The sequence below is a fragment of the Oryx dammah genome, unplaced genomic scaffold (assembly GCF_014754425.2).
Source record: "Oryx dammah isolate SB20612 unplaced genomic scaffold, SCBI_Odam_1.1 HiC_scaffold_27, whole genome shotgun sequence".
NCBI lineage: Eukaryota > Metazoa > Chordata > Mammalia > Artiodactyla > Bovidae > Oryx > Oryx dammah.
The window spans coordinates 74182564-74200987 of NW_024070211.1; the positions used below are offsets into that span (position 1 = coordinate 74182564).

At 34.5% G+C, this 18424-nt stretch overlaps 1 protein-coding gene across 9 annotated transcripts in view; it reads left to right on the forward strand.

Annotated features, from left to right (window-relative positions):
* The window catches only part of R3HDM1 (R3H domain containing 1), a 162788-nt gene that overhangs the window by 80592 nt on the left and 63772 nt on the right, over positions 1-18424 (forward strand). For 7 of the 9 annotated variants that reach the window (XM_040228506.1, XM_040228507.1, XM_040228511.1 and 4 more), the window contains exons 4-9: positions 2363-2404; positions 2845-2934; positions 6877-6991; positions 8002-8080; positions 15181-15240; positions 15324-15464. In XM_040228506.1, coding sequence (XP_040084440.1) covers positions 2363-2404; positions 2845-2934; positions 6877-6991; positions 8002-8080; positions 15181-15240; positions 15324-15464 — 527 coding nt within the window. The remainder of the gene's footprint in view (positions 1-2362; positions 2405-2844; positions 2935-6876; positions 6992-8001; positions 8081-15180; positions 15241-15323; positions 15465-18424) is intronic. The other 2 variants (XM_040228513.1, XM_040228514.1) reach the window with 1 other exon arrangement.

An 18424-nucleotide genomic window follows, 5' to 3' on the forward strand; every position in this document is an offset into this window, starting at 1 on the left:
TTGACTCACAAGAAGGTTTATAGGTGTGATATAAAGTGCATGGGACTAAGATTCTGAAGATCTTGGGTTCTGTTTGACTATTTAGTAACTGATCCTGCACTGTAAGGCTCTTGAGACCAACATCTGTGTCTTATTCATCTTTATAAGCCTACTATGTGGCACAGTCTGGCATGTAGCAGGAACTTAGAACATGTTAAGTCACACTGAGATAATTTTACCTCTCTGTGGTTTAATCTTCCTTCATCAAAGAGCTCTTGTGAGTTAAAACGGAGGTGGTTAAAGCATGTGTAAATCTATGGAAATTCTAAACCATTAGTATAGGGACAGTGTACAGCCTCCCCAAAGCCCTTTTCTTTCTTAAAAATACTTTTTTGTATTTATTTGGTTGCGCCAGGTCTTCCTTGCAGCATGTGCAGCGTGCAGCATGTGTTCCCTGACCAGGGATCAAACCGGGCCCCCTGCATTGGCAGCAGAGTCCTAACCACTAGACCACCGGGGAAGTCCCTCACTTTTTAAATCCACCATTTTACTGCACTTTTTCAAGAACTTTGAGAATTAATCCAAATAGTGTGAACTTTTATACAAGGAAAGTAAACTGACATAACTTGACTGAGTAGGATCACCTACTCATAAGAAGCAAAACTAGAAATTTGAATCCAGTCCAGCATATGAATGCAGTTTTTACTTGCCAGTTAATGATTTTTTTCATTAAAAAAAATAAAATTTTAAGAGAAAGTGATGTGCCATTGATACTTAAAACTGTAAGGGATTCAATCAGAAGACTGAAATAAATCATAAATTGTTTTCCTTAGAACTTACTTAGTCATGTGCATTTTGCTCATATTCATCTCTTGATTTTTCTCCAATTTTTTTCTGTAAACCCTTACTCTGTGTAACATAGCCTCTTTTAATTCCATATGTAGTGGTAACAGAAGTCCTCTTGAATATATTAAAGGAGTAAATAGAAGACAGAACCAACATGAAGTTCTCTTAGCCAGTGCTGTAATGTGCATTTGTGCGTACATCCGTATCATTTCTTCTCTTGAAGAAACAACGTCATTTCTTTTTCTTTCCTTCTGTTTTCTTTTGTTGTTGGTACTGCTGATTTTTACTGTTGAAAAATCCAGGGTCAAAATCCCAAGAGTACAGTGCTTCTTATTTCAAGAACTTTGACTTCAAAATGGGAGACAGACCACACTGGTGCTATAGATTCTTATTTCTGTTGGTTCTACAGGGAAGACCTTTTTGGATTCTGGAATGAAATGGTGGCTTTTTTTTTCATATATGAAGCATACTAATCTAGGTATTAAGGACTTTGTTTTATGACTGGTATCAAACTGACTCCTTGGTTTTAATGAGTTTAAGTGATAGATACCTAGGCCTTGTACTGTTTGGGTTTCGGCTTAGAGAGGTAGATTAGAAGGAGATGGAAGCAAAGAAAATCTTCCAGAGTCCAGTTCACAAGCCCTTCAGCTGTTTTCTCAAACCAAAGCCTGGTATCACAGACCAGAGCCACTCACCCGAGTGGATTCCCCAGTTGTGTGATTGATGATCTGGAGGTTAAGGTGAACATGCCTATTGGAACTTTGCTCACTTTTCTTCATTTCTACTTCATTGTCTTACCCTTGACCAGACAGATAGGATTCCAACTGATAAACTGGGGTTGTGCTGTGACGTACAACCAAGACTACCAATAAGTCTAAGGCTTGGTGCAGTGATTTCTCTCTGGAAAAACTTAGAGATCATATAGTTAACTGAGAATATGGCTCCAGGGGAATTTTTAAGTTATTATGGAAAAGTTATATTTAAGTAGTACTTCCAGTTAATGTAATTCCGATGAAATTTGCCCTTTTAATTTCGGCTTTTAGCAGGGTGAAGTACAGTGCTGAAAAGGCTCAGTAGAGAAGTGGTGGTACTCTGATTCAGTGGGCATTTGAAACATTGTCTTTAGTATCATAAGTTTGGAACTTTGCTAGGCACAGCTACTTAAAATTCCTCAGGGTTTCTTGTGGGTCCCCCTCCCCAACTTTGACTAAACTGTAATATGTTACAGAATACAAAAAATGTGTATTTTATTTTGCTACTAAGACATTACCTTATAATTCAGTTTAGCTCAGTCAACACAGAAATTATGGCTGTTTGGTTATTTAAAGAACATGGCCAACTCACAGAAGGATTTTAGAAAATCTTCTACAAGTGTGCTTTTGGGAGGAATCAATATTTCTTTACTTGAAACCAACTCTGATTTCCTCGTTTTCCATTCTTTGTGCAGTTAGTTTCTCTGTGGTTTAGGATTATGAACTAAGAAACAATTTTTCTGTTTCAGTATGAAATTTAATGCAAATCTTTCTTGTGCATTCAGCGGCCATTGCAGTCATTTGGACAGACAGGAAAAAGGTCTAAGGTATAGTAAATATTTTGTGCTGGCATGCCAAGGGCCTTCCCTCATGCTTGATGAATCTTTGTTTTCATACAGCGCTGCATTCAGTTTAGTTTTGTCACATTTCGTTTGGGGCAGAAAGCTTATTTTGTTTTATTTGGGGTTTTTGTCTTGCCTAGTCGCTTTTGTGCATCGCTTTAATGGTTCTTTATCTGTAGAGAAAATGGCTCTCATCATTCTTTGGGTTTTGAGATTGAAGTTACTCCCATCCTTGCTATTGCTATTATTTTTAAAACTGCAGTTATTGTTTTCCCTCATAACAAAGAGTTTTAATGGTATTTAACGATATATTTAACTTGCACATTTCACCTACATCTATACACAGCAGAAACTATTATAAAGAAACTTAAAGTCTAGCTCTAGATTTATGGAATGTAGCGTTAATTTTAAATACTTTTCTTCAGTCAAGCTCAAAGTTAAAGCTAGTTCGGAGCCTTGCAGTGTGTGAAGAATCTCCACCACCCCCTACAGCAGAGATATCACAGGAGAACCAGGTAAAAAAAAAAAACACCAAAACAATAAACAAAGCAAAACAATTATTATTCAAAGATACAATGGTAAAGCCTGCTTCCTGGAGAATATTTTTTCATAATGTTAAATAAAAGTTGTATGTGCATGTACATGTGTTGTATATGTTTTTACTGAGTAAACTACCAATAAGTCTAAGGCTTGGTGCAGTGATTTCTCTCTGGAAAAACTTAGAGATCATATAGTTAACTGAGAATATGGCTTCAGGGGAATTTTAAGTTATTATGGAAAAGTTATATTTCAGTAGTAATTCCGGTTATTGTAATTGCGAGGAAATTTTCCGTTTGGATTTTGGCTTTTAAAAATTTGTCAAACACCTCTTGAGTGTGAAGGGGAGACTACCCAAGACTTCCACTAGATATGTATCATTTTGCTTAACCTGAATGCATGGTGAAGCCAGTCTTCATAATAGCTTGGCTCTAACAGTTGTCCAATATTTCTTATTCCGTTGTTTATAAAGTATAGAACTACTGAGGCTCAACAAATAGTTTGGTTTTTTGCTTTTTATATATTTTTTTAATGCTATGACTTTACTTTTCTATTAATCTTAGCTACAGATTGATCTTTGTCTTATGTTACACTTGTATGTTTACATATAATTATTTTTGGACTCCCTTAACAATGTTTATTAGTGTGATAACTTTGGCTGTTTGTGGCTTGTTCTACTTTAAGAGTTTAAATAACCTGAAGTCCTCCGGTATCCTAACAATTAGTTTCCAAAGAATTGAGGCAATATTTTGGTTAAGAAAGATGATTGAATAAAGGAGAAAGAGAAAAAAGAGCTATGACAGATTGTATACCCTCCCTTTTTTTTAATGCCAGTTGTATGTTTGTTGACTCAAGCACAGACTGTTGATGCTTTGCCTTGATTTAGAAGATGATGCCATCAAAAGTATACTATAAATACTGAAGGTAGTTGTCACATGTTTAGAATGTGTTCTGTTTTTTAAAAAGCACTATGTGCTTTTATTTTATATAAGAAGATTTTTTAATAGATTATTGACAAAGTGTCAAGGAACATAGGGATCAAAATTTACTTTTTATTTATATTTAAAATCTTACATAAATAGAAGATAGTTGTATGTATTAATTCTATAAAACAGATATTTTTAAGCAATAAAAAATAAACTTCCAAAACGAATAGAAATATGCTCAAAATATTTTACTAAGAACTATTGCCTGGAGAACATTTTCAGATGTTAACTTGGCTTTTGCATGCTTGTTGATGAGGCTGAAGAGTTATTTATATACTCTGAAAAAAATTCAATAAAATTGTGTTTTAAAAAGCAGTTTTACAGGTTCTTTTGTACATGTCAGAGTAACAAATATACCTGTTCAGGGTTGAGCAGTAGGCATTGTAATGGGGTTTTTTTGAAAATTAATTTCTTCAGTTTGTTGACCAAAATGTTACACCATCAGCCCCATAGAATAACTTGTCCAAGGAGATTGAGGAAATGAGAAGAGTCAGACATTCATAAGACTGTTAATCCAGAAAAAGTGTCTTCTTTTCGAGAAAAACTGTAACAAACATGATCTTTGGTTTGATGTGGTACATTTCACCTATCTGAAAATTATTATAGGAGGTGGAAGGGAGGTGGGGATTCTTATAGTACTACATAAATTTGTCTAGTGAAAATTTATGTAAGAAATAAATTAATATGAGGAGGATATGTTGTATATTGATGTATATATTATTCAAAAAAGCTGACTTGCAGCATATGGATAATGAATAAGCTGGTTATACCAAAGTTCAGTTGTTCCACATAATATATTATTTCTCAATTTTTCTTGGATAAGTTAAACTGTTCTTTTGGGATAACAACCTATTATTACGTTGTCTGAACAAAAGATACTCTTTTTAATAGAAAGTCTTTTTCCAAGCATTGAGTTAACTAAATTGCACCTAAATGGGAATTGAAAAATAAATTATTTCTCGTAAAATGTACTAGCATCTAATCCTTGACAGCAGACACTTTCCAGCTAATAACGCTTGCTTCAGAATGTGATTTTTGAGGAATTAATCTGGAATAAAACTCATTATTTGAAAGGTTGAGAGGCAATTAAAAAAGAGATGTCACTTGAGTCTGATGAGAGCTTATGAGAAGGAAATGACCTCAATAACTGATGTCAGTGACAGAGTGAAGAGTAAAGGAATTATGGCTGCCCATGGGAGATAGTGCTATCATTTCAGTTATTTGTAGTCAAGAGAATTTATGTATAAGGGCTTAGGCTTTTAAAATTAAAATATGACTTGTTTATTTGCTACTGAAAACAAGACCTCAGTACCAACTGAAGACAAGCCTAGATACATTATATCTACTAGATTTTTAAATACAGTTCACCTTGATAAAATAGTTTAATATCTGTCTAAATGTGGAATCTTTTCTTCCAACCTTGATTTCATAGATTATCCTTGAGTAACAGGATAGAAGTTTTAAGTCAGGGAAACTTCTAAATATTCTACTTCTGAAACAGTTCTGAGATTCATTTTTAAATATCTATTTTTTAGTTAAAAATATAAGGAAAGTAGACTAGAAAGTGAGTCATAATGAGAAAAATGACTGATGAATACAGGATGTTGATTAACGCATGAGGTTTGGTAAATAAGACAAAGGACGGTGTAAAGCAGATGTTTTGTCATTTTAGTGGAATTTGCCAGTGCTTCACTTTTGTCCTATATTCTGAGCACAACTTTGAACTAAGATGAAATAGGAATCAGAACTGAGAAAAGCTAAAAATAGCAGTCAGAAACTCCATGGGGAGGGGTATATATATACATATATATGTATATGTATTAGATCTGAAACTCTTCTGCCAAATACTATTTTGAAAAAAAAAATATATATATATATATATATATGGGGAGAAAATGTTTAATAGAAATCATGGTGGCTGCAAGTTTCAGAATCTTGATATTTATATCCTTTCAGTATTGACTTATTGTGCCTACTGCCACCACCAACCGTCACCCAGAAAAGCGAAGTCATTTGTTAATATTTTCCATCACTAAAGAACAACTGTATACAGCAATTTAGCCTACATCTAGATAGGCTACACCTTTATCTTTAGTAGATATGTTCTGGAAGTTTGTCTGTCTTTATAACTTTGCCAGAATAATCAAAGCCATGTGATTTTTAACCTATTTCGGCTGTATTTCTAGTAATTCCTTTCAGTTCTGAGATTGCATGTAATGACATTGTTTTAAAAATGTAAAATTAGTTTTCCTTTTCAGTCTTAGACGATGGTTACTTTACAAGTAAATGTTACATACCACTAAGGGAAACAATCTTGTCTGAAATCTTTCTAAAACAACTTTGTGGTACTTAGAGGAGAAACAGTGATAGTAGACTCAAATAGGAGATAATCAAAGTTGGGATTTGGTTTTGAAGTTTTTACTTACAGTTTTATATGATAAGAAAATGAAGGAATATGAATTTAAAGTGGATACTTAAGAAAATTAATTTTTGGTGTTAACCTGGCACTCATATGTTCCTATTGTCATGATTGATGATAATTATCATACTTTTGTTTGACATGGTATCTCCATTGCAAAAATAGGTTAAAAAGACCTTTGTTCTGATCCTCCAAGGGTTTTAAGTAGGTTCATTGAAACAATTGTAAAAAACATTTATTTTCTCTAAGACAATTTTCAATTGATACTTTCAAGGGATATGTTTCAACTAATATATTCAGCTCAAAAAATTAATTTTAACATTTTTTTATCAAGAGTTTGATTAACATGGTAAAGCTATTGTAAGTTGTATTTTCTTGCTTGAAGAATCTGGTTTGATAAAATAAAAATCTTTTTTTTCCCTCCATGCAGTTTTGTTAATCAGCAGTACAAATGTGGGGTATTAACTGAATCACTTTTATATTTTCACTTAATAAATAATTTTACCTTCCAACAGGAGAAAATTCAGATCCAGTTAACACAATCATTTGAAAAAGAGGAGAAGCCCTCAAAAGATGAAGCAGAAAAAGAAAAAGCCAGTGATAAGTTGCCCAGAAAAATGTTATCAAGAGGTTTGCAATTTATTTCTATATTTTTTAAACAAAGGTTTTATTTCACCATTAATCCACCCTTTACCCCTTGAATAATTTTTACTTAGTATATTTCTAATAAAAGTAATCCAGAACAGACTGAAGGGATGATATAGTTCTGGGCAAAATGGCATGACACAGTTCTGAACATCAGATGATTTAGCCAAAAAACTGCACCTCATGTCAAAAAGTCACCAAGGAAGATAACTCATGATCGTTTATTGGTCTGTCTCTTGTATCAAAATAATGGAATCACTGTAATTTAAATACTGATTCCATTAAAAAGATGTATTTTTAATTCCTTACGATACAAAGAACTAATGCCAAAATGTTTAGTATGCAGTAAGAATATTCTTGGAAACCCAAGACGTTTATCTTTCAGATGTGAATTTTAAAGAACTTCATCATATATCATTATAAACCTATAAAAATCCTTTTTAAATTTATAGACACAGTTATGTTGAACAGTTTTATAAACCACGTAAGGATATTACATTTAAGGAGAAGAAATAAATGTGAATATTTGTAAAAAAAATTTTTTGGAAAGCAAATTTTTTATGATAAATACTCTTTCAGAGCTAAAGTGCCTGCATATCTCCAAATTAACAACTCCTTATATTTGCAACTGAACTAAGCAGACTCAGTTTGCTGTCTGAATCAGAGTTTTGTTTGTTTAATGAGGCATTTTTGAATATGAGAATTGTGAGTATACAGAAGGATCTTTAAGAATTCAGAGTAAATTAAAGTGGCACATATGAGAGAAATTTTCTTTTTAAGAAGGTGTATAAACATGCAGTTACATAAATCCATGTCATACTCATTATATAGGAGTAGCAAAATTGTGGTCATCTGAATTCATCATAAATTCCATTTTCTACTTCGTCAGTTTTCATTGTGGGGCATCTCATTTTATTTGCTATGCATCATGTGTGAAGGGAAAGGAATTTGTTTCAAACAACTTTATACTGGGTTTTTGTGTTGTTGTTTTTTAGATTCCAGTCAAGAATACACTGATTCAACTGGCATAGATCTACATGAATTTTTAGTAAATACATTAAAAAACAATCCCAGGTAAAAATTAAATTTATAAGGTTTACATTGCTTCTAGAGTACCATAATTTTGTTATATATGTTTTCATTACTGAGTTAGAATAAGGTTAGAATATTTGAAGTACACCAGAAACATTTCAGTTTCTTAGGGCTAAGATGTTGCCGGCCTCTATATACACATGTGAAATACCTTTTTTGCATTATATATATCATGATGATATAAAGATAATTCATACTCTTTGTAGGAATTTTGGGAAATAAAGAATCATTAAGATATTTTGGGTCTTAATTGAGATTAAAGAGTTATCATTAATCATGAAATACGAGAGAAGTATACCTCATGATAAAGCACTCAGCCAAATTACTCATTATATTCACTTATAACAAGTTTCTGGACTTAACTGAATACGGAATTTTTGTTTCTTCTTGCTTAGCTTATGAACCTCCAGGCCAAAGATTTTTAAGGTGCTTATTTGAGTCACTAACTAATTGTGAAATCCTTTGTTTTGCCAGGGTACTAGATAAATAGATTTTAACTTTTTGGCAAGTCATCGATCCCATTAAGGCATTCTTCCCAGAAAAAGGTTTATTCACAAAATATCTGACCAACCCATTCTTGGAGTAGAAGACTCGAAGGTTAAGAACCCCTCCTCTAGATGTTAGCTCCGCAGAATGGTAGTTAAAATTTGTGAAATTTTTAGTTCATTGGGTCAGCACACGTGATAAAAAACATGAACAAGTGTCTTCAGTATTGCTGAGGTTTATCTCATGTCTTGCTTCAAGATACGCCTTTAATTTCATTCAGAATTTATTGTTTCAGTACCATATTGATTTTCTATTTTACATTTAACTTTAATCCCAAATGGAGAACCACTAAAATGGAAAGTAGTCTCCTTATAGTAGGAAGTATAAGTGTGAAGTCAGTCAACTCTGCATGACTTCTTTTTTTTCAGGTCAAGTTGATTCCTCAGTGGTCCCAACTGAAATTAGTCCATTGAACAGGTATTCGTTGGGTATCCATCATGTGCTAAGCATTGTGCTAAACATTGTAGATATAAAAGTGAGCAAAATATAATCTCTGACCCTAAAATATTCACATTCTATGTGCTACGGAAAAAAGAAAACCCCATGACATATCATTAAAATAGAATAAATGTTGTAAAAGAAGTTTTTCAGGGTGCTGTAAAAGCATAGTGATGGGATCCCACCTCTGAGAGGATCTGTAAAGGCTGCACTGAAAAGATGCCTGAGCTGAATTTTGAATTCATGGTGCTTTAAATGGGAGCATGAGAACCTGAGAGAGACAAGAGCATTGCTAGGGCACAGCAGTATGAGAGGGAGGTAGTATACCCAGGCAGACAAGATTGCACACTGGCTCTGGCAGGAATGCATGTAGCAAGTAATTACAGAAAGTGATGGGGAGGTTGTTGGTAAGGTATGAAGACAGACTCTTCAGTTATCCTCAACCTCGATCGGTACCAACACACTGGGGCGTTTACTGAGTAAGAAGTGCTGATGGGAAGCCGGGAATGTGATGAACAATTAAAAATCATCGTCGCTGAGACGCAGTAGTGCACCATTTGAGAAATACTGAGTATGGCATGCTCTGTGGAGGAGTCATGACAGAATTTTGAATAGGGTGATACCAGAATGAGATTCGCATTTTAGGAAGATTACTTCATCAGTGAGGGGCCGAGAATCATGAGCAGGGAGTATGGGTAGGAGAACATAGAGAAGAACAGAGAGGAAAAGGCTTATTTGGAAGATGTTTAAGAATTAATCCCGTGGCAGGACTTGGTGATTATTTGGAGATGGACGAGTAGTGGTTTGTTAGAACAGAACAGCTGCTAGGTTTCCAGCTGGACTGATGGTTAATCCCATTAACGGGGGAAGCAATAAGGACAAGCCTGAATGAAGTAAGATATGTTCTGTTACAAATAAGTATAGTTTGAGGTGTCTGATGAAACGCTGTGGCAAGATTAAATGTATAACTCTAATTTTCAAGTGAATGAGCCTGGATGCTCTTAAAGATTAGGAGTCATCAGTAGAGGTGACCCTTGCTTTGTGAGTTTGGCCAGCGAGATGCAATAAATGACAAGGATGAAATTCTATGGAAAAACGGTATCTTAAAGGTAGAGGATAAGTAAGAGACACTGAGTCCTAAAGATGGCAGAAGAATCATGAGAACATTTGTCTTAGAAATCAGCCAAACAGCAACAGCTTCATTAAAGGTGACAAGGAAGCAACCCATTAGATTAAGGAACTAGGAAGTTGTTGGCTACTTTAACAAGGCATTTCATTTGCTGTAGACTGGTGGAAATGAGAACTCAGTAGGTTAAGGGGAAGGTAGAAAATACATAGTTTGTGTAAAGCAAGACGGGATCCTAAACAGGTAGGATTTTTCTTTCTTCTGAACCCATAACAGGTTCAGAAGAAATTCCAAAATATTCTTCTTTTTTGCAGTTTTCTGTTTTCCTCTACAAATGCAAAAGTTTTTATGTTATCTGCATATGTGTTTTTGAAGTGTACAACTTAGTGATTTTTAGTATATTCACAGATTTCGTGCTACCATCATTACAGTCAATTTATGAGCTTTTTCATCAACCTCCAAAAGAAATCCTTAACCATTTTGCTCTCACCTCCTTATGCCCTGAACCCTTTGGGTATCATCATATGAATGAAATCATATGTATGTGGTCTCTTGTGATTGGCTTCATTCACTTAACATAATATTTTCAAGGGTCATCCATGTTGTGCAGCATGTATCAGAACATTAATCCTTCTGTGTTTGCATTTTTATTCAAAAAAATATGTAAGTGAACCATTCATATAATGGCTAATGAGTAAATACTAATGTCAGTGTGGTTTACATAGTAAGAGCTAATGTTAAATTTTGTGAGAAAAACGATTTGCCTGATGGCTCTGTGTTCTCTCAATGAAACACACCATTAATTGCCAGACATAGGTGGCACAAAATTAATAATACTGCTGCTGCTAAGTCGCTTCAGTCGTGTCCGACTCTGTGCGACCCCACAGACGGCAGCCCACCAGGCTCCCCCGTCCCTGGGATTCTCCAGGCAAGAACACTGGAATGGGTTGCCATTTCCTTCTCCAATGCATGAAAGTGAAAAGTGAAAGTGAAGTCACTCAGTCACGTCCGACTCTTCACGACCCCATGGACTGCAGCCCACCAGGCTCCTCACTCCATGGGATTTTCCAGGCAAGAGTACTGGAGTGGGGTGCCATCACCTTCTCCAAAAATTAGTAATAAGTGGCAAATTTCCACTAGAACTTCAGCGCATTCTAGATGTTAAGCAGATTTATTTTGAAATCATACTAAAGTCTAGTTTACATTTTATTTCAAAATTTTCCTTCAGGTCCTTAAATCTTGTTCTCATCCCAATGAATAAACTTAACTTCAGGTGTTAAATAACCATTTATCTGTAATTCCTGTCTTAAAGAAATACTTTTAAAAATTGTAATAAATAGTCATTACTAGATTAGAACCCAGGAACCTGCAGTTGCCCAAGATAGAGATTACACGCACTGACGTGGTTTTTATACGTGTTTTTGTATTGGTTTTATAACCATTTTCTGTAAATTATACAACATATTGAAGAAATATGGACAGTATAGGCAACTGTGTCACTAATGGAGGGGAGAAGCCCCATGGAAAAATCCTCAGAGTATATGTTTTAAAAGTAAGCAGTTTTGTTCTGGGGAACATTATGCAATTGTTCTGTGCTTGAAATATTTTCTGAGTTTACTTTTATTAGAGGTGATGTTTAAATCCTCATATTTCTTGCCTGTTGCAGATATTTGACCCAGTTCATATAGAACAGTGGGAAGGGGATGGTGAAAGCAAGCATTCTTGTTTTCTTCTTTTTTATTTGCCACTTGTGTACCAGCACATACTTTCTCAAAAGTCAGTTCTGGTATAATGACTAGAACACTAATAACTAAAAGATTATTGTCCCTTCATTTTAACTTCAGGTAGTTTATTGGTCAATTTGATTGAGATCTTTGTTTTTCTTATATATTTCTTTAATAACAGATAGCATGTATTGGTTTCTTTTAAAGATTATATGATGACAGGTTCTATGTGTGCCTATAAGTTCATGTGCTAATAAACCTATGCCATATGAAAATTAATTTATGGATCTGTTAGTTTGAGTACTGTATGTAATGGTTCTGTAAAGGACTGTTAATTTTTGACTTATGGCCATTACCAAGAAATCTAACCTTGATGACAGATTTGAAAATTTGGAAACTTGGACTAAGCTGTAGCAGATACAAGGCAGGAAATGTAAATCTTGAGAACTTAGGAAAGCTATTTTTCTAACAAGTTTTACTTTTTGCTAACTAAAAATTTAGTAAACTAAGTAGGGGAACTTAATTTAATAGTAAGTGGTCCAGGTAATAGAAAATCCTCTGCAACCCATAAATCTACATATAAAAGGGGGAAAAGCCTGAATTTGTATCAATTACTAATAAAATTGTTAGGTTTTTGTTTTCTTTCATGGAGACAACAGATTTCTTTTGAATACCAGTTCCTTCACTGAAGAATATTTCACATATTGTAGGCTTGCTGTTTAGCTCAAACAGAGGAACCAAATTAAATGCACTGTTTCATGAATGCTAAATAAGTTGCCTGCCTCCAATTCCTTTTTTTCCCCTACAATAAGTGTATAAAATACATTAGAAAATTTTACCATGTCAAGACAAATTGACCCAAAAAAACATTCGAGGAAAAGAGTCTCAACAGTAAGTAAGTCTTTTTCAGTGAAAACCTTATGAAGTAAGTAAAAATTTTCCATCCTCCCCTGAAATTTTAAGGAAAAACATTAAAAGACATTGGTAAAATAATCTGATTAATTTATTCCACTCAGATAGATTTGTTGAGCTCCTCACTATAGCACAGACAACTATATAAAATAATTGTGATAAATACTCTTAAAAGGTATGAAAGAAACAGGTCTAAAAAAGAATGTAAGAAGCTGTGCTAGGGGCTTCCCTGATGGTCCAGACTCTTCACTCCCAATGCGGGCAGCTTGGGTTCCATCCCTGGTCAGGGAACTAGATCCCACATGCTGCAACTAAGACCAGGTGCAGCCAAATAAATAAATGTTTAAAAAAAAAATAAAAAACGTGCTGGGCAAAGGAAACAGCATGTTCGAGGAGCCTGTGAAAGGAAAGAGCTTGGGAACTACAGCGATAAGCCAAAATGATGAAGGTTTTGTGAGAAAGGGGCAGGAAATGAGGCTAAAGAGATAGGTGAAGGTCATACCTGCCTTGTAAGGCACATTGCATTAGTGCGTGTGGGTGCTCAGTTGTGTCTGACTCCCTGTGACCTGATGCACACTGTAGCCTGTCCAGCTCTGTCCATGGGATTCGCCAGGCAAGAATCCTGGAGTGGGTTGCCATGCCTTCCTGACCCAGGTGTTGAACTTGCATCTCCTGCATTGGCAGGCAGATTCTTTACCACCAAGCCGCCAGGGAAGCCCCATGGGCCATGTTACAAAAGATGTTCATTTCTAACCTAAGAGCAATGGGAAACCTGTGATAAATATTTATCCCACCCCATGACGTCTTCACATTTGTGTTTTTAAAAGATTGTTGTGGATGTTCCAGGTAAAACAAATTTGGAGGGAACAAGGGAAGATACAGGGAGATAATATACTACTATCATAGAGGTCAAGTCACAATCCTGAATACTTGGATCCAGGGTAATGGCAGTAGAAAGAGAAGAAAAATAGATTGAAGATAGATAAAATTTGCAGTTGTAATTAACTGCATGGGCGGATTTGGAAAAGCATAGTAATAGGCAAGAAAAGGTACTTCTAGTACAGTATGCTGAGTGAAAGGTGGTACCACTTACTGAGGTGGAGTATACTAAAGGAGAAAAATTGAATGTTGCTGAAATTTGTATTAAAATGTAATCCTGTTCCACTTTGGGTTTTAAATCACCACTTAGGCATGTTATTCTCTTGATTTTTTTCAACTGATATAAAAATGTGTATGGTTAACATTAGTCAGCTTTATAAGACTACTTTTGCAGTATAGAGAAGATCAAACTCAGGGCTGATGTATAGACTTTCAGGCAACTTAAGCAGAGGAAATAGAGGACATCATTTCCCCTTAGAATCTGAGAAGGATCCACTAGGTAGTGTTTATTTGAGAAGGAAACATTAACCTCTTGGCCTAGTTTTCTTGATTTATAAAATTTTAGAAACAGAAAGCTGCTTCTGTAAAGCTGCTTCTAGCTCTAAGGTTCGTGAGGTTTGCTTTTGTTTTGTTTTTCCCACATGCACCTGAAATTTACAGTGACCACAGGAAAACTCTCTTGAGCTATGTTCTTGGTGTGTGAGCAAGGAGGTCCTTTGGGGAGTGGTACCAGCAGCTTGTTTTGTAAGTGCACTAAATAGGACCCTAGTGGTCTGAAGGAGCACATGCAGGTGTTCCCTGGTGTCCTTATTTATTTTAATATTCGAGATATTTGGTTCATTTTGGTATTTTATCGAAAAAATTCCCCAAATCTTTAAAATGTATTATGACGATTTTTAGAATAATTTGAAGTCCTCTTCCTCTGAGTTAGGATTAGTAATATAGTTCATACTTCTCTGCTGTAGTTCCATTTATATGCTAGCATTGGATTCCCACTGGAGTATTCCTGTGGTTACTGGCATTGCATATTCTTTAGAGTACTGTTTCTATGGAGTTGAGCATGGTAACAAAGTTATGAGCCTACCTAAAGATGTCTGTTTTCCTGCTGCTTCTTACTTTATTGAGTAAGGGATAAAGACTAATATTCTGTTATAATCCATGTATTTGTGGAACAGAATTTAATATAATATAGTAGTACTTAACAGATCAAGATAATATAATAATTTTGAAATTGGATGGTATTCTCTCTACATTTGTGTATGTGTGAAATTTTCCATAAATTTTTTTAAAAAGTCATCTTTATTCTTTTAAAATAGTACTTTTTTAGAAAGCATATATCAAGCTTGTAATGTTCTTCAGTGTACAGGTTTTATAAAAAATATATATATAGCCCTGTAAATTCAACATTTATGATTATTTCAGTGTTAAGTTTTACGAGTTTTCATATTTTCTTTCAGGGACAGAATGATGCTGTTGAAATTGGAACAAGAAATTTTAGATTTCATTGGTAATAATGAGTAAGTCCTGACCTTTAACAACAAAATAAATTGTCATCAAAGTTATTCAAGATCTGCTAAATTAGTCTTTCTTCTAATTCTAGGTCTCCCCGTAAAAAATTTCCCCCAATGACATCTTACCATAGGATGCTCTTGCACAGAGTTGCCGCTTACTTTGGATTAGACCACAATGTTGATCAGAGTGGGAAGGCTGTCATAGTAAACAAAACTAGCAATACAAGAATGTAAGTATCAAGAAAGATTGTTATATGTGTGTGTGATAATTCTTTATCTTTCTGTAACATCTTTTATCTCAGGTTTTCCACATGTTTTAGCAGCCTGCTTCAGCTTTGTGATGATAACGTTATGTGACAGGTCTAAAAAATACACTCTGTTCACGAGATGTAAAATGCACCAGTCTGGACTGAAATAAGACAGGTGACTGAAATGAGACAGGTGAATGAGGATTGCTTTTTTAAAAAGTAGGAAAACCTTCAAAAGTCATGATGTCAGTGATGTTTAATAACCATTTTCTTACGGATTTAAATTAGTACAATTTAAATAGCTACGGCCAACTTCAGGCACATTTAAAAGGAAAAAGCAAACTTTAACACCCCTGTATTTTCACTAATTTTCTATCATTTCACTGTCTTTTCCACCTATATTTTTGGTTCTTTTTTTCCACAGATTTCAGGACAGTGGGACTGTTGGTTGGTTAATCCAGTATTATCCATAATATTGTGTACCCTTCTGGGCTATGTATGACTAGTGAGCAAAAAATTTTAAGAAGTTAAGAGGAATCATTTCCTTTAAAAAGTGTTAGCTTTGTATGGTGAAACAGATAATCAGGGCTGATATTTGGGAGCAAAAGGCACAATGCAGAGGCACCTAAAGTTGTATGTTCACAATACCTCTTTTGTCTGTTAGTAAAACTAGTCCTAAAGCACCCTGTTGAGTCCAGCTAAAATCCTTTATGGTGACCCATCAAAAGAATTCCATATTAATTTCATACGTGGCAGCAGTGGATCTGTGAGCAGCAGTCAGCTTCCAATGCCATAAATAATGCTTTTCAGTTCATAATTTTTCTTCCTTCCTTGAAGCTAGACTTCTCAAGGTTCTATTATGAACCATTTGGCTTGCACAATTATATTTAATTCATTTATTTCTCTCTTGTTATAATGGTCTTTACCCTTGTAGCTGTCATATTGTTTGCTTGAACTAAGTTGGTTTTCTTCCATTTTAAATAGTATTTTGTCAAAAAGGTATATTTATTGGTGGAAGCTTGTATTTTTTAATTGATTGTTACTACAACTAAAATTAATGAAGACAGCTGTCTTTGAAAAGGATCACGTGTTTCTTCAGGGATTAAGTTTTAGCTGTACATGTGAATCTGATTTAATTGTCTACTGCCTATCTTTTAGTCTTTTTTAAATATCTTAGCTTTTTCCTAGTTAGTTATATCATGACTAAGGTGGGACAGTAACCATAAGCTATGAGCTGGACTGAAGGTGAATAGAAATCTACTTCATTTAACCAATACCTTTCAACATTACTCAGAGCTGCTGGATACCCAAGCACATGTTCATTAGCAGGCATTTTGACTAACATTTCGACTGGTGACTCTCTAAGGTTTTCAATGCAGTGTAACCTCAGTTATTTGAATGCTACACATGATATCAGGGTTCTCTTTATCCAGGTAGTCAAGAGTTTAGTTAAACACAGATGTTTAAAATGTATTGATACCTAAAGAAGAATGGATCAATAGCATAATTATAACTAGACATTTCAGATCATTGAAGTTACACTGTATTTTTATTTTTTTCTTCTGGAATATGAAGAAGGATGTAAATCAGAAAACCTTAGAGAACTGCTCCACATTGAATAAAAACAAACTTGCCTTTTCCTCATAGGCAGATTACCCGCTCCAGCCTTGAACCAGTGGTGTTGTGGATGTCAACAACCCGGTGTCCACTGGGGTGTCTCATTGGAGCGGGAAGTTGGCGATTGCAGGGCAGTAAATTCAGGCATCTATAAAAGACAGAGGTAAGACAGTCTTAAGGTTAGCTGAAATGCCTGCTAATGCTATTTGGTGTGGGAATCCAGCTGCTCTTAGAAAAGTTGCCAGGCTCTTGGTTAAATCTTACAGTCATATTGGAATAACAGTCTCTCACCCAAGTACAAACTCCTTGAAAAAGAAAACGTGATTTTGAACAGCTGCAAAAATAGTTGATATATACCAATGGGGCAGTCATGTGACAAATAACAGTATACGGCCATTGTCAGGATTAAATAGATAATCTTTCAAATTCCTTAAGAAAGCAGTCTTTTTCTCATCAGTTTGGTCTAGGAATTTTTCTTTTCTTTTTTACTCTTTATTTTTCTCTTTAGTTCTGTGTATAGCTCTTTGTGGATATATGTTCTGTTTCACATATCTAAATATATTTTAAAATAAAGATTTCTTCAGCTTACTTAGATAATTATCATTTAAAATCTTTGCATCATTTGACAGGATGTAGATACAGTACTCTTAAAAAGTTAAGTTAAAACAAATATTCAGAAGTGTTACTTGATTACTTTGTGTAATGAAATATCTTACGAAGTTTGCTGAAGATGGCCTTACTCAGTTTTATTTGGTTTAGAAATTATTTAAGGTACCTATAATAAATTACGTGACTACATAATATATATTTTAAGTATATGTAAAAAATTGCTTAGGAGTTCAGTTAGCCTTTCTTTATTGCCTATAAATATATTTTTTATAGATCACCTATTTCAGTTTTAGAATAGAATGATATTAAGTCTCAGGAGTGTTGAATGAATTAATTTGTTGTAACTGAGAATATATTTCAGAAAGCGAAACTTTATATGATTATAATTTTCCAAGAGCAACAGCGTTCCATCTGTTTTCTGGATCCCAGTAGAACTTGCAGCATTTCCATAGAGGAAAAACCAATCAGCCATGAAATACGTTGTTAAGAGTTCATAATCATTACTTTAGGTCATAACATGAACCTTCAAAAAACCTCTTTTTAACCTGTTTCAGTTAATACAAAACAAAGATGTACCCCGCTGTAATTAAGAACACTTGGTAACTTGGTAGCATTTTGAAGTCGTCTCTTTAAGTTTTATTAAATTCAACCACAAAATATTTGGTTATGTAACATCAGAGCAGGTACTGTAAGAGTGTAACATAAGATACTGTGCT